Consider the following 15,172-nt stretch of genomic DNA (forward strand, 5'->3'; position numbering starts at 1 on the left):
AAGCAGCTACAGGGACCTGTAATAAAACAGGGGATGTGGGCTGATCTTCGATCCCCTGTGTTTTCACCTGATCACGGGACAATTTTCAGCTGATAAATACGGTTGGTAGTTGGTCTTTGGACATTCGTTGTAATATCCATCCATTGTCCGAAAAGGCATTTGGGTAATGGGATAGTGTCCTGTAAGATTAAAAGCACATAACTGCTTGTTGCCTTTCATTCTTTATATTATACACAAACAAACTCCTAGAACACTTGTCTCCAGCATAAGAGTCCTACTTCTCCTATTCTTATTGAAAGAAATCACTCAGTCGTTTATTGGAATTTTTTGTTGCCTGCTTCTGCTTCAAGGGTGTTTTCATTAGAGCTTAATGGGAGACATGTATCAAACCCTCTAAAGAGGACAAGTAAGGATGTTGGGATTACAATAATTATTTACCAAATACATTTTATAAATTATCCCCATGTCCAGAGGATGGGGTATTTGAAAAAAGGGATCTCCATATATGTAAGATATGACTGAGGTGATATATATATATATATATATATATATATATATATATATATATATATATATATATATATATATATATATATATATATATATAGTGTATACCAATAGGTGTTTTGAATGTATAACACTGTAGTGTATGTTATGTATGAGCGATGGGGACAGCAGTATTGTGTGCTGGGAGTGCTGTGGACTGGTGTAGTGCCCCTGGTGTTGAAGAATTGCTATTGGCAGTTTGTCAAGCATCAATTGGGGGAGATAGCTGATTTGGAGGTTGAAAATAACAGAGTTGAGCTGCTTAACTGAGGGGGGTGCTTTGATGTATCCAGAAAAAGACAGACTGACAAGGTAGCTAGAGTACAAACCAACAAAACAGACACACAACCCTGGGGTTAATTAGGAGGAGGAACAGTGCACTGACAGTCTTGCAGAGGGCTCTTACTCAGCCCACTGGAGGATACTGTGCCTGTAAATCAGCTTCTCAGCACTGTGGAGAGGTCTGGTAGACAAATAATTTTCACACAACACCATTGACCAGATAAGATCAGCAACATTTCATCTACCTGTAAACTTAACCTGCAGAGTAACATAAATAAAGAACCACCAAGACAGGCAGACTGAACCCTTTGGATACATTTTGCAGGGAAAAAGACTGCTGCAAGTAATCTTTCAACACTAATGTGAACTTAACTCATAAGAATCTGTCATTACAGTTTTAACCTCTCAAAAATTATAGCTCTAGATGAAAAAGGTTATAGCTCAGAGAACTTTTAGTTTAGGAGTCAAAGAGTACTGCTGCTTCTTTACCCTTTGAGGGAGAGATGTGCAAAATATCTGCTAAAAATGCCAGTGTCGCTATCATTTGTTATATAAATTCAAATAAATAATTTTGTGTAAAAAAAGGTTATATTTCAAATATAAGGTAACCATTACAGGACATTCTGATGAATAAAAAGGTTTGAATGATATGCATGATAATGATATTGTTAATGATCTCATCATTCATATGGTTCAGTGTGTACCAAGTATATCATTATTGATGCATGCTCCTGCGGATTGGTAATGTTATGCCCGATCATTTGAACATGCAGTCCAATCTGATGATATCATCAGTGACTGCATGCTTGGTGGAGGTCCCGGTGATAGCACTGAACAATATTGTTAACGCTATTGTTCAGTATTCCATTTTTGCCGCAATGATGATATTGTTAATGATATCAGCTGTGCCGTATATATCGCTCAGCATGTACAGACCTTTATTCTGCATATTGAAGCATGCTCATCAAATATAAAGTTATACATATTATATATATATATATAAATATATATATATCAGACTATACGACTATTCTGATCTAATACAACAAGCTATCCACCAATTAAGAATATATATTTTGAGCTAAGGGTTATAGAAAAAATCTGGTGTGATATCTCAACCCCTCTAAAAACATCTGTAATTTGAAGACCAAATTGTACACTCAACTCCGATTGAGAAAGCCTCTGGTGAAACGTACGTCTCGGACCGGTCCCCGCTGTGTACAAGCGGGACCCCCCTTCGCCCCATTTATCTGCCATTTGCTCCCCTGTATATTTACTGATCATCCCTCAGAGCTCACGGACATCCTAACCAGCGGCTCTCTGCTATACTGCCGGTTTTCATTGCCGGCTGTCACAGCCTCACAGGGACTACAGCTGCCCCAGGACGCCCGCAGCACAAGCCCCTGCTTCCAGGCTACCTTCCGTCGGCTCTGACTGGATATCCAGCGCTGTCCGTGGGATCGCGGCATAAACATTTATACCTCTATACCATCTCTGCCCCAGGACGCCCGCAGCACTAGCCTCTACACGCAGGCTGCCTCCCGCCGGCTCTGACTGGACACTCAGTGCTGCCCGTGGGTTTGCGGCACTGACATCCTAACCTTTTCTGCCCAAGGACACCCGCAGCACGAGCTCCTGCATCCAGGCTACTTCCCGACGGCTTTGCCTGGACACTCAGTGCTGCTCGTGGGATCGCGGCATCTACATCTATAATTACCTTTGCCGGGTCCCGTTCAATACACAGTACCAACTGTGAGACTCCAACGCAGGGACAGAACGGTGACACACACTCCCACTGTTGGTGCCGATATACGGAACATCATCGCCCAGACATCAGTGCCTCCCTCCCTGCCTCAAGTGTTTTTCATCTCACTTGGATCCATTGCCGTGATCCTTTCCTGCTTGCGTGATAACCGCCTGGGGTCCAGTATCGTGAGTGTATCAGCCCATAGGGGCATCACCTTTAAAATTGTTAATTTAATCTGCCTACCGTTTATATGACTATTAGCCTACAGTAGTAATTTTTGTATCAGCTCTACAGGCATTACCCTAATATTTGTCATATAATCTGTCACAGGGTTGCTAACTATATTAGCTCACAGTAGCACTTTAAATCATATATTTGTTATCAATCCGTGACAGATATTGCAGTACATTCTGCTTCAATTCTATAAAACTATATCAGCCTATAGCAGCACTGTGCCCGGGTGAAGAAAGATATCAGCATCCTGCACAATTTGAGCGCTGCATGGTGAATTAAACTGTTTTTTGCGTTTATAGGCATATCAAAAACACCTGTTATTCACACATATAGTATTGACGGCCCAGATTGGGCACAGTGCCATAAGTGCTCCGCAGAGGGATCAGCACATAGCAGCACCAAGCTGACGCCTATCATCTAAAGTGTCACAGTGTTGCCAACTAACTTTCGCTACAGATCTGAATCCACTAATTGTGTAACATTTTGTTAAATCAGTATCTTTTTTCTTTATTACCTGCCTACTATTTCTTGCACGATACCACCAGCAGCGCATAGTGGGATCTCCAGGGTGTTTTATCTCTGTTACGCCATTTATTTGACAACAGGAGAAAAATCCAGACAAACCCTGACATCCCCAACTGGTGTGCAATCTATACTTTTTTCTACACCTCACCACCCGGGAAGTATCGCTCAACCTCTGTTCACTGCAGTCATTCCTGCACACAGAGGACAGCAGCGTACACCAGGGATTAAGTGAGGGAGTACCCTTTATCTATTGCCTTATCCACTCAAGGTTCTCTCATTTCCAGGGGACCCGAGACCCGACTCTGCACTGTCTAATTGATAACAGAGCCAGGCAGGTCACCCCTGAAAACAGCAGAAACCTCTCACCTACATTCTGACACCTGTGACGCTCTCGGGGTCCGCTCAACTGTGCATTCACTGACATTTGTCACATGCACAGGCAGCAGCCACTCCCTTAGCACCCCAAAAAAGACTCAGGTACTTTACTAATCTTTTCTATTTTTTCTACCCACCGATACCTTGGTGGCATTTCTTAATTCATTACCGTTTTTTACAGGGAGCATCTATATTCACTCTCAAATTTGAGAACATGTATGGCTAGCGGAGGCATTCTCTTGTCTGATAGGATCATTTAGAGTATTTATTTGCCGTTATTTGTATTTAGAGGTAATTTCCTCTCCCTATCCACAGACATAGAGAATACAAGATATAATAGGAATCCATTATATTTCACTACTTTCTCTGAATAATATTGGTTAAAGTGTTATCCGTCTGTCTCTGTCTTTGTCTTTTTTGTCCACCCTGACCCACTATAGGGTCACGTTTTAACTAATAAAATTTAGTCTTAACAGTTATCAAACTTTAGAAGGCTGTGCCCCACCTGGGAGACTTCTTAGATATCCTCCCTTGGATATCTTACTTTTTTGTCGACATTTACCCTTCTCCCTGGGAGCACCTCCACAACTTTACAAACTATATATTTTTTGATTGTGTTGATTGGAGTACGCCTTCTTATCTGCTGTCAAAGTAGCCCAGTGCACCTCGGCCCTCCCTCTCCCCCATCCCCTTTTGTTTCGCACCAATGAGTATAGTCATGAGCTGGGTTATCCACTTTGAAGCCACTTTGGGTCTTCAAACTGTGGACCTCCAGATGTTGTGAAACTACATGTCCCAGCATGCATTGCCACATTTTTTCCAATAAGAGCATGCCAAAACTGTCAGGGCATGCTGGGACATGTAGTTCCACAACATCGGGAGGGCCACAGTTTGAAGACCCATGCTTTAAAGTATTAGGAAATTGTTATATGGTATCTGCAGTTTATTATTGTGTGATCACCATAGAGAGTTTAATCTAATTATTAGTTTAAATACTTCCTAAATCTAGTATAGGACAGATAACATTTTCAGGCTTCCTTTATAGAAATTGGTGATGTAATAACTTGGGTTATTAATGTAATCCTTAAAGTATAGTATGCTGAAAACGCCTGATCTAGTGGCAAAAATGTACAATACAAACATTATAATTTTTTAAATATAACTTGCTAGATTTCAGTGAGTTCTACTACAGTTTATCATATATAAGTTTTGTATATCTTTTTCCAGCCATTGAACTACGAAAAAAAGAAGTTATATTCACTTAACATTGAAGGCGTGAATACTCATTTGGATTCACAATTTTCTCACCTGGGACCCTTTAAAGATACAACAATGCTAAAAGTCATTGTTGGTGATGTCAATGAACCACCCTTGTTTACAAAGCCTTCTTATGAGATGGATGTATATGAGAATGCAAATACTGGCACCATTGTTGGAATGGTGACAGCCCATGATCCGGACAGTGCTAGTAGCTTAGTAAGGTAAGACCCTTCTATAATTCCAAAAAATGTTTAATTTTTTTTTTATTTACTATGCATTCAGTTATAAACTATTTTAGAATACAATTTAAAGCAATTATTTTTGGACTACAGTCGTTTATTTTCATAAAGGGTTTATATATTTCAGCCTGGGATCCATTCCCAACAAATCTTGGAATTGTTTGGCATTTGTTAACTTATATGTCCTTCTTCTGTGAAGGATGAAAAGACCTAAGGGTTTTTTTCCCATGTCAGACTTTCTCAGCATCTGTCCTCATTATAGAAACTGCTAAAATGAGACCAAAAATCCAGAAACAGCTTTAGTAATCTATAACTCTAAAGCCAAAATTTGTCATTTGGCTGTCACTCCTGCCAAGTCACATCTTTGTTTTAGATTACAATTAAGAAATGAAGTTTGAAATGGTCTTAATGCATCAAAATCATCTGGAACTCACTTTAGCAATAGCTGTAAAAAGGATGCTCCTTGTCTTTGGGAAGTATAATGGACAGGTGGATTGAAAAGGTAATCAGAGTAGCAAGATGTGGAAATGTCTCTTCAATTGTTCTTGATTAGATATCAGTACCTAGGCATGTTGACTATTCCTTTGTCTACAACGAATGTTCTCACACTTAGAATGAACTAATCATTGATTGCACCTATTCTTTTACCTCATCAGTTACATCCATTGTAATATCTCAATTTTAACACATACACACCAATGTATGTGTATGTGGTTATATATATATATATATATATATATATATACAGTATATATATATATTATAAATCACTTCCTTTGATCCATATAAGTCATATTATTTATTATTTAAGTTAAGATAATGATTTTATGCATCTAGAAAAGTTCAATTGTTAAATATACTCTGTTGACTTAATAAAAAAAACTAAAATAAGCAAAAGCGTTATTTTATCGGACCATCATAATTTATCTAGCATGTACTAATACTAGCTAATAAGTTAAAGTGTCAGTGTATCACTATCTGTTTAAAAAAAATACAATTACTGTATAAGTGCCATAGGCTTTATGTAGTGAATACAGTACTGTATGTTATGTTTTCCTCACATTTGAAATTGGCATTTCTTGCACACACACAATGGGCCTTATTCTAGTTCACTCTTTCTGACAGGGGGAAGATGTAAAATGTGCAGAGAGAATTAGATTTGGGTGAGTTATTTTGTTTCTGTGCAGGGCAAATACTGTCTGCTTTATTATTACACTGCAATAAAGATCTAACTTTGAAGCAAAACCCCACCCAAATCTAATTCTCTCTGCACAAGTAACATCTGCCCCAAATGTTACGTAGCAAACAACAAATAAATGTTATTTAAAAAAAATGTTTTTAATGAACTAGGGACACTGTGCTTGATACTATGGATTTTTACATATCATTGCCACTGTATTGGGCCATGTTAATATGGTGATGCATTGCTATATATTTCATGTGTAACAATAAATTACTCTGTGATATCATGCATGAATTTGTAAAAGGCAAAGAAGGTCAGGGGTGTACTCGCATACAGATCCATTCTTGTCTAGTATTAAATATCCTAAAGGGTGTTATTAAATATTTTTAAACAAGGGTTAAATCCATAGTACATATTTTTATGATCTTATATTAGACCCTTAGATTATGTACAGTGTCCGTATAATGCTTCCTATTGGAAAAACATCTGTTTAATCATTAATGTGTCTAAAGGGATTTTTAACAAGGCCATATTGACAAGGGCAAAAGCTCCTACTACAGTATGCTCAAAATATATTGCATGCTGTTTATTGCAGTACATTAGGAAGGGAAGCGGTCATCTATTAGAATGAACTTAGGTCTACAGTCATTAGGTCGACCCCACTAGGTCGACTGACAGGAAGGTCGACCTGACTTAAGGTCGACATGGGCCAAGGTCGACATGACTTAAGGTCGAATTTGCATAAAGGTCGACATGAGGAAGGTCGACTGGTCATAAGGTCGACATGGGTTTTTCACTGTTTTTTGAGCCGACATGTGCCGACAGGCGGTATTTCATGCCCTACCATCCACTAGGGCGTGGTGGGAGAATAAAATAGTGTGCCGAGCGCAGCGAGGCACCGTGCCCGAAGCATTGCGAGCGAAGCGAGCGATGCGAGGGTCCGATTCTCATTGCCAACTGTGTCCATGTCGACTGTGTCGACATTCGGATCAAAAAACAGTGAAAAAGCCATGTCGACCTTATGACCAGTCGACCTTCCTCATGTCGATCTTTATGCAAATTCGACCTGAAGTCATGTCGACCATGGCCCATGTCGACCTTAAGTCAGGTCGACCTTCCTGTCAGTCGACCTAGTGGGGTCGACCTAATGACTGTAGACCTAAGTTCATTCTGACAGATGTACCGCTTCCATTAGGAATTATGTGATGTTATTGTAAAGTATGTAATGAAGTAGGAATTTATCCTTGGTTAAAGTAAATAATGTCAGCTCTACCATCAAATCTGAATTCTATGGGGAAAAAAGTAGTTAAATACCAGTGGGTAAAACATCTATAATAACTTCACTAGTAGAGATGGAAAGTGAATACGTTAGAATACAAAGAACTTGTTCAATAAAATGAAGAGTTTAAATGTTTGCCAGAAAAAATAAAGCCATTGAAAAGTTGCTTTATTTATATGTCTATCGATTGCTTCACACATTCCTTTAACGTAAACCAGGTAAGAGTATTAGCATATTATCAGAGGCATAACTCTGGGAGTCAATGTAGTCATCTGCCGCCAACTCCTGCTCCCAAGGGTGCACCTTTCTTCCCCTGCCAGTTTGAATCCCCGCTGGTCGTGAGATGGGTGTATTCTTAGAAGGAGGGTCGAATATGGATTTTCTTTTAAAATGATCAAATTGTGTTGCTGAGACAGCATTGGGGACTGTCCCCTCTTTATTGAAGAAATCTTTCAGTTGGAGATTCCGATGTAAATGATGCAAGTCAGTCTTCCACCTGAAGTCATCAAACTTCTGCGTGGGCACAAATGACAGGCCGTGACTCAAGACCCATGTCTCCACCTCTGTTAAGGTCCTATTGGACAAATTAAAGATTAAGTTCTCTTTTCTTGCCCTCTGCTTTTTGATCCTGCTCCCCTGCCCACCCCTGCGTTGGGGTCGCTCTCTCTTTCTATGCCCGCCCTGGTGTGGACCCCAGTTGGGGGGCGCTTGTCATTCTTTGAAGTCTTGAGATTCCATCTTTTGAGCTGACGATGCTGTCAAGTGTTTCTCCTAAAGCTCTTTGTAGAACCCGTTGCTTGCACACACTAGGATTTTTTTGTGGATTACAATGCAGCATCAAGCAGGGATGAAGGGGGGGGGGGATTACATACATTACATTAAGACATTGCATGCGGGAGACACTTACCCGCCGAGCTGCACAGCACCTAGGCAGCCATCAACGGCGCCATTGGACGTTGCAGCAGCCAGGTAGGTAACAGTTTAGGCAAAGACAGTACAATTATAGTGGACAGTACAGTTATCACACTGGGGACACGGGGTTACCTACTGTATGGCTGAGTGCACAGTTCCTAGGCAAGCATTTGCGGCGCCATCTTCCTGTAGGGGGAGCCAGCATGGGGGGTGGTGGCGGGAGGTGGAAGAGTCAGTCAGTGAGGCTGGGGGAGTGTCAGTGAGGGGGGTGTGGCACCGCCGCAGAGTTCACCCGTAGCTAATGCGGCCTGCAGGGGGTTGGAGACTTCCAGGGGGTGGATCCTACTGGCCTCTGGGTGTCATACAGCTCCGTGGATGGGGGATCGGAGCTCCAGGTGCATGCGACCATCCTTGGCCTCCACCAGAATGGAAGTTGTTTAAAACTGCGACCCAACGTCGACATAATTTGCTGTTATATTGCCCTATTGTGGGCACGTTTTTGACTGAACCCTCTCGGGATCTTCTTTTCCCAATAATATTCTGAGAGGGTAACTCCATGCATTAAAAACTCAACCTCTTTCTTTTTCAGTTTCAGCAAATTGTTTTATACATCCTACACCGTGTGGCATCCACTGGATTCATCAAGTCTCTCAGCAAATAAAACTGCAGTTGATTCATCATCTGAGAAATGCAGTCTCTCACCCATTGGAAAGGCTGCAAAACCAATGCCATCACCATCCGATGCAGCACCCCTTGATGTAGCCATCATGGTAGCCTGTACTTAATGGTCACCGTCAATGTGTAATCTGACCAACACCCAGTGTAATAAAAAGTCTACCATTATATCATCTGTCCCTTTAGCCGGGAAATAACGGTGGTGCAAAGCTTGAAGGATCTCTGGCACACAATGTGGTAGCAAACAGAGGGCTCCGGATGCACAATTAAGAGGATATAAACAAACAGTCCATCCACTCAATAGTATATGGCAATGGTATGAGGCACTCCAGGATTCATCAGAGTATTGACCAGGGTGCTGCAAATAATAATACAAACTGGGATCCACAGCAGCACTCACACTGGTTTCTTTCAAATAAGATGCCACACAGTGGGACTTAGAGCAAAGCTGACGTTTCGCATGTGACTCCTTTATAAAGACCAATAATCCAACAATACAAACATAGACAGAGCTTACCTAAATACTGTGTCTACAGATCACGTCACACCACGCAGCTTCCACAGCCGGTGTGCTCTGGCGACTATGCCGCTTCCAGGTCCCGCCTGACCTCTCACCTCGCACATGAGCACCGTGATGTCAGCATATACCCGGAGCTGCCCTGGGTTGCCTGGTAACCAGACACCGCTGAATCTGTAGAGAGAGATAAAACGTAATGTGAAAAACCATAATACATGAGAAAAACACACAAGTTATATAGAATGGCCCCTCACAGAAACATATTATATGACAGATGTTCGTTCAACCCCTTACGGTGCATGGTGTCTAATTTGTGAATCCAGTATGTTTCCAACTGGAGTAAATGAGCTACACGTTTACTGGCTAATTTTATATCTGATGGTTGAGAAACCATGGTGCATGGCATGAAAGTGCCTTGCAACTGGCTGAGCTGATAGTTTACCATCAATAGCATGTTGTATGGTACTGCGATGCAGTGTCATGCCTTCATCATCATGCATTCCTCATCAGGGCATCTGATTAGGTACACAACATAGGACAAGTTACAGGTAAAAATGTGTTCGATCTTATAAATTTTACCATCATAAAGGTGTAAAAAACAATCACCCGGTTCCAGAAAAGTACAGGTTGCACATCCCAGGCAATGACACTGTAGTTCCCTGTTTTTCTAACAAAAAATTACTTGGCAGTGGGGAAGGATTTTTTGTTATATTGACATTCATCACCCAATCCTTAATGTTACATTCCCGTCTGTAACAGGGTGTCAATATAGAGTCTTTGAGGAGTGGGAGATCTGGATCTGAATTGACGTTGGGCTATATATATATGAGCAGCAGTACTTATCTTGCCTCCAGACAACTGGGACAAACGTATGCCACTGCATTAATTAAATTAATGTTTTTTTGTATTCCTCCCCACACACATAATTCCATCACCTCATTAGCATTAGTGGCAATCTAGATTTATTTTTTAATTTAAGTTTTCATTTTAACTACATTCATTGAAATCTTTAAAGTAGAATTCTGGTCTTCAGATTCCAATAGGTCTTACCATCCATATATAATCTGGTGATTTTTTTCCCCTAAACTGTCTGCTGCTTTGTACAGATGCTAGAGATCTTACTGGATGGATATAATGGATATATGCTACAGGTTATACTGGGTAGCATATATTGCTACCAGGAAGTTATGCATGGACCCTGGAATATATATAGTGCCCCTGGCAATGAGCATGTTACCTCTGGCAATGGGCATGTAACTCCCTGAAAAAGAGCATGCAACCCACTGGTAACAACAACAAAGCACTGTCTATGAATAAGAAACCACTGGAAACAAGGTTAAAACCTGGCTTCGAACATGTAACCTCTGGTAATGAGCATGCAATCCCTTTCAACAAGCATGAAACAAATGGGCAAAGAGCATTTAGGTGAATACATTTTAAGAAATGTATGGGGGGCACGAGATTTTTGTTTTGGCAGGGGCACAAAATTTCTAGTTACGCCACTAAACTATACATATGGCATGAATGCTAATGCTTTTTAGCATAACCTTCTTAAGAATTGTCTGACTCAAAATAGGAAAATACAGTACAGAAATTCCACTAGCTTTTCTTTTCATACAAATTACTCAACTGTTAAATGAGCCCGTAGATCTTTTCTTTACAGTGATTCTTAAATAAACAGTAGCTAGTTAATGCAAATGATAACAGTTTCATAGTCTGTTTGATGGATGGAAGTCTGATTCACTTTTTTAGTAATATTACATTTTTTGTATTCTCTACATACAGTATAATATTGTTCTATACTTGATGTCAGGGGCATAACTAGAAGCTTGAGGGCCCCATAGCAAAAATCTTGCCAGGGCCCCCCCAAGAAGAAAATGAGGGGGTAGTGTGGGCAAAGAGGTTAAGTGCAGAGAGACAGAGGGAGAAAAGAGACATGGGGCAGAGAGAGATTAAGAGAGAGGTGAGAGATGGAGGGGGTTGAGAGAAAGAGGGGACAGGGAGAGAGAGCAGATGAGGGAGAAAAAGAGAGACTGGGGTGAGAGAGAGAAATTTAGACAGGGAGGGAGATAGAGAGCAAGAGAGGGGGGTTAAAGAGATGGGGGAGACAGTGATGAGAGGGATAGCCAGGCTATGACAGGCCTCTTGTACTTCCTAATTTAATTCCCTCCGCACTGCGCCCTCCATACTTTGCTCTGTCCCCTCTCTGCTCTCCAATATAACCTTTGTACCTTTATTAAGAGACCTGCTCCCCCACTGACCGCAGCAGCTAAGACTGCTCCCCCCGTTGCTTCCTGCTGCCAAGTCTTTTACTGTGATGCAGCCGCTGGGCTTTCTCCTTCTGTCCCGCTCCCACTGGCTCCCGCTGCCAGGTCTCCTGTCTCACGCTAGCCACCGCCGATGCTCATCCTCCTGCTCTAAGCTGGTCGCTGCTGATCTAGCACTGGCTCCTGCCACCAGACCTTTTAATCAATCATGGGGTTGCCAGTGCCACCGCTGCTGCGCCTCCTGTTCTCCCAAGGGCTGCTGCCGTAGGGCCCCTGGCTCTTCTTCACTGTTGACCGCTGCACCTCCTGCTCCACTGCCTGCTCCTATTCCACCCGTGTACTGGCGCCAGCAGCACTAGTTAATTTCAGGTGGGTACAAGCTCACGGCCGCTGATGTGATCAGAAAGGATAGCTACAAAAAACCTGATAAGCTTCAAGAGGGTGCAGGGGATTGCTGCGGGGCCCCCCAAGCCTCCGGGCCCCATAGCAGTTGCATCCCCTGCACCCTCTATAGTTATGCCACTGCTTGATGTACTGTACTACACATTTTTGTCCTGCACAGACTATGGGCGGTATTCAATGACTTCTATCGCCAGTCACGGCGATACTGTTTTTAGATTTGCCATCAATTTGCCGGCTTTTTTGCTGCGATTCGCCATGCATGGGGATTCGCCGAGACTCGCCGAGTCACCCTATTCAATGTAGCTGATATTCAACGCCCCTAACGGCGAATCTCAGCCAATCCGGCGTATCCCTAAACAGCTCCATTACTGTAGTCCAGTGTTCAAGAAATTGCAGTGAAATGCAAAAAATATGCAAATTACCCTGAAAAAACGATTCCAATACAACAGACTGCAAAAGCTGTGTAATCTCCTCAAAGGCCAAACGAAGGAGTGAGGTGGGGAGGAGATTCATGGGTAATTGAGGTGAATCATGGGTAATAACAATGCATTGTGGGAGAAAAAAAATACCAGAAAAAATTAAATATATATTTATATAGCACTTTTACAACCATAAAATCACACAAGGGCAGCAAATAATATTAGATTACACTTGCAGAGTTAAATTGAACACTTAAAACCAATTATTTCAGAAGTTCATATAAAAGTTCACCATAAAAAGATGACAAGGGAAACTTGGTGAAGAACGGCGCTAAGAATCAAGAAATAGATTCGCCAACTTCTCATTGAATACACTATTGGCCAATCATGGCGAATCCCGGCGAATCCCGGCGAATCCCAATGAAAAATCCTATTGACAAAGCCCGGCGATTTGCAGCGAATAACATATGGTGAATTGTCCTTCATTCGCCGGTTGCCATCGGCGAATATAGCTCATTGAATAGGGTGATTCGCTTTTGGAGCTCCAAAAATCGCCGACACACACGAAAAAATCACAGATTCGCCATAAAACTTGGCGAATCTGCCTCATTGAATACCGCCCTATGACTGCACCACTACTGTAGATAATACGCTCTGCACACAATGTTTATTATGATCTTCACTGGATCTGATTCAGGGTAACATGCAATTTGTGCACATTGCATGTTTTGAAATGAATGTGTATCTCTGCCTACACAGAGCTTCCCCTTTGTCCCTCACTCCACCGTTACAGGGCCTTATATGCAGATGGAGCCTTCTATAACTAACCTTCTTTGGAGAGCCATGGTGAGCCATGGCTCACCAAGGGCCAGATTCTCTAAGCTTCAAAAGTGATAAAATAGAGAGTGATAAACAGCCAGCCAATCAGCTCCTGTCTCACATTTTTCAAATACAGTCAGTGACATGGCAGGTAGGAGGTGATTGGCTGGCTGTTTATCGCTCTCCATTGTATCACTTTTGAAGCTTAGATAATCTGGCCCCAAGTCTTATTATCATCTATTGTTCTCAGCTGCAATACAATACATAGACGAACAATAAAGTAGCAGAGGTTTAAGTCTGACAGCTCTGTCTCAATTAATCCTATTAAAGGGATAGATGAAAATGGCTCTATCTGTGCTGTAGCTCCCTTATAACAAGCAATTTTCTTATTGTAATCTATCTAGACCAACTTGCAATATGTGGCCATCTCATGTACTGAGCTCTCATTTTCAAGTAAAGTTTTGTGAACAGAGTCCTTTAAACGTTCTGTCTGTTTATAGCTAACCTTGCTTTATTAATATTACTGTTATTTACTAATTCATAGAGATGCAGTATATGCCTACACCTTGCAAATACCTGTTAATAATAATAATAGTAATAATAATAGTAGTGGGTAACTAAATGATCCCCATTGCTAAACTATATCCTACAGATGTGTGGGAGACATTCTTGTGCTTTAGGCAATTAGATGCAAGCCACTTTTGAATGACTGTTGTTGTATTGTTTCTTTTCATTAATTTCCATAATGTCTCCTCTAGGACCAAGAATACATCTTGATGCACATTTCAAATACCATAAAATAGGGCTGCAATTGTTCTGCCATAATGTTACTCCTACACTTCAGCAGCAATTTACTATTAATCAAGCTGGCATGTGCAAATAATTTCATTTTAGCCATTCAAACTCTAGCTGAATAGCTTTAAGAATGCCATTTTGAACCTTAACTGATCTACTGTATAAAGATTATGGTTAAATAAAACCGCATACATTTTTTTATTTTTAAATAATTAAAATGACATCTAAAATATACTGCAAAATGTGAATAAAACTGAATAGTGAATGGAAAATAAAAGTATTGAATAAAAATAAATGCCATGATTATAAGCTATTTTAGAAGTTGTATTTTATTTACATTATTGCTTTGTTTATCTAAGAATCAAGTACCTTAAAATATGCGTGCACGTATTAATTAATGTACTGCTTTTACACACTAAAGCAGTGGTAGCCAACCCTACCCCTCGAGAGCTACCAACAGTTCACATTTTCCAGACAACCTAGCTGCTGCACAGCTGCACTCATTAATCACTGGCACATTTTAAAAGATACACATATGGAGCTAATTAGCTCACTTGCGATTCTGTGAGGAGACCTGCAAAACATGCCCTGTTGGTAGCTCTCGAGGACTAGGGTTGGCTACCCCAGCACTAAAGACATGTTTAATTGTAAGAGCATACTGTTCTTTCACTCATGTAAACTGTGAGTTTTATTTAG

At 41.1% G+C, this 15,172-nt stretch overlaps 1 protein-coding gene across 2 annotated transcripts in view; it reads left to right on the top strand.

The window, feature by feature from the left end:
* The window catches only part of CDH18 (cadherin 18), a 621,311-nt gene that overhangs the window by 568,010 nt on the left and 38,129 nt on the right, over window positions 1-15,172 (top strand). For both annotated transcript variants that reach the window (XM_083188094.1, XM_083188093.1), the window contains one exon: window positions 4,937-5,190. In XM_083188094.1, coding sequence (XP_083044220.1) covers window positions 4,937-5,190 — 254 coding nt within the window. The remainder of the gene's footprint in view (window positions 1-4,936; window positions 5,191-15,172) is intronic.

Source organism: Crinia signifera, chromosome 5 (assembly GCF_055691185.1).
Source record: "Crinia signifera chromosome 5, ASM5569118v1, whole genome shotgun sequence".
Classification (NCBI taxonomy): domain Eukaryota; kingdom Metazoa; phylum Chordata; class Amphibia; order Anura; family Myobatrachidae; genus Crinia; species Crinia signifera.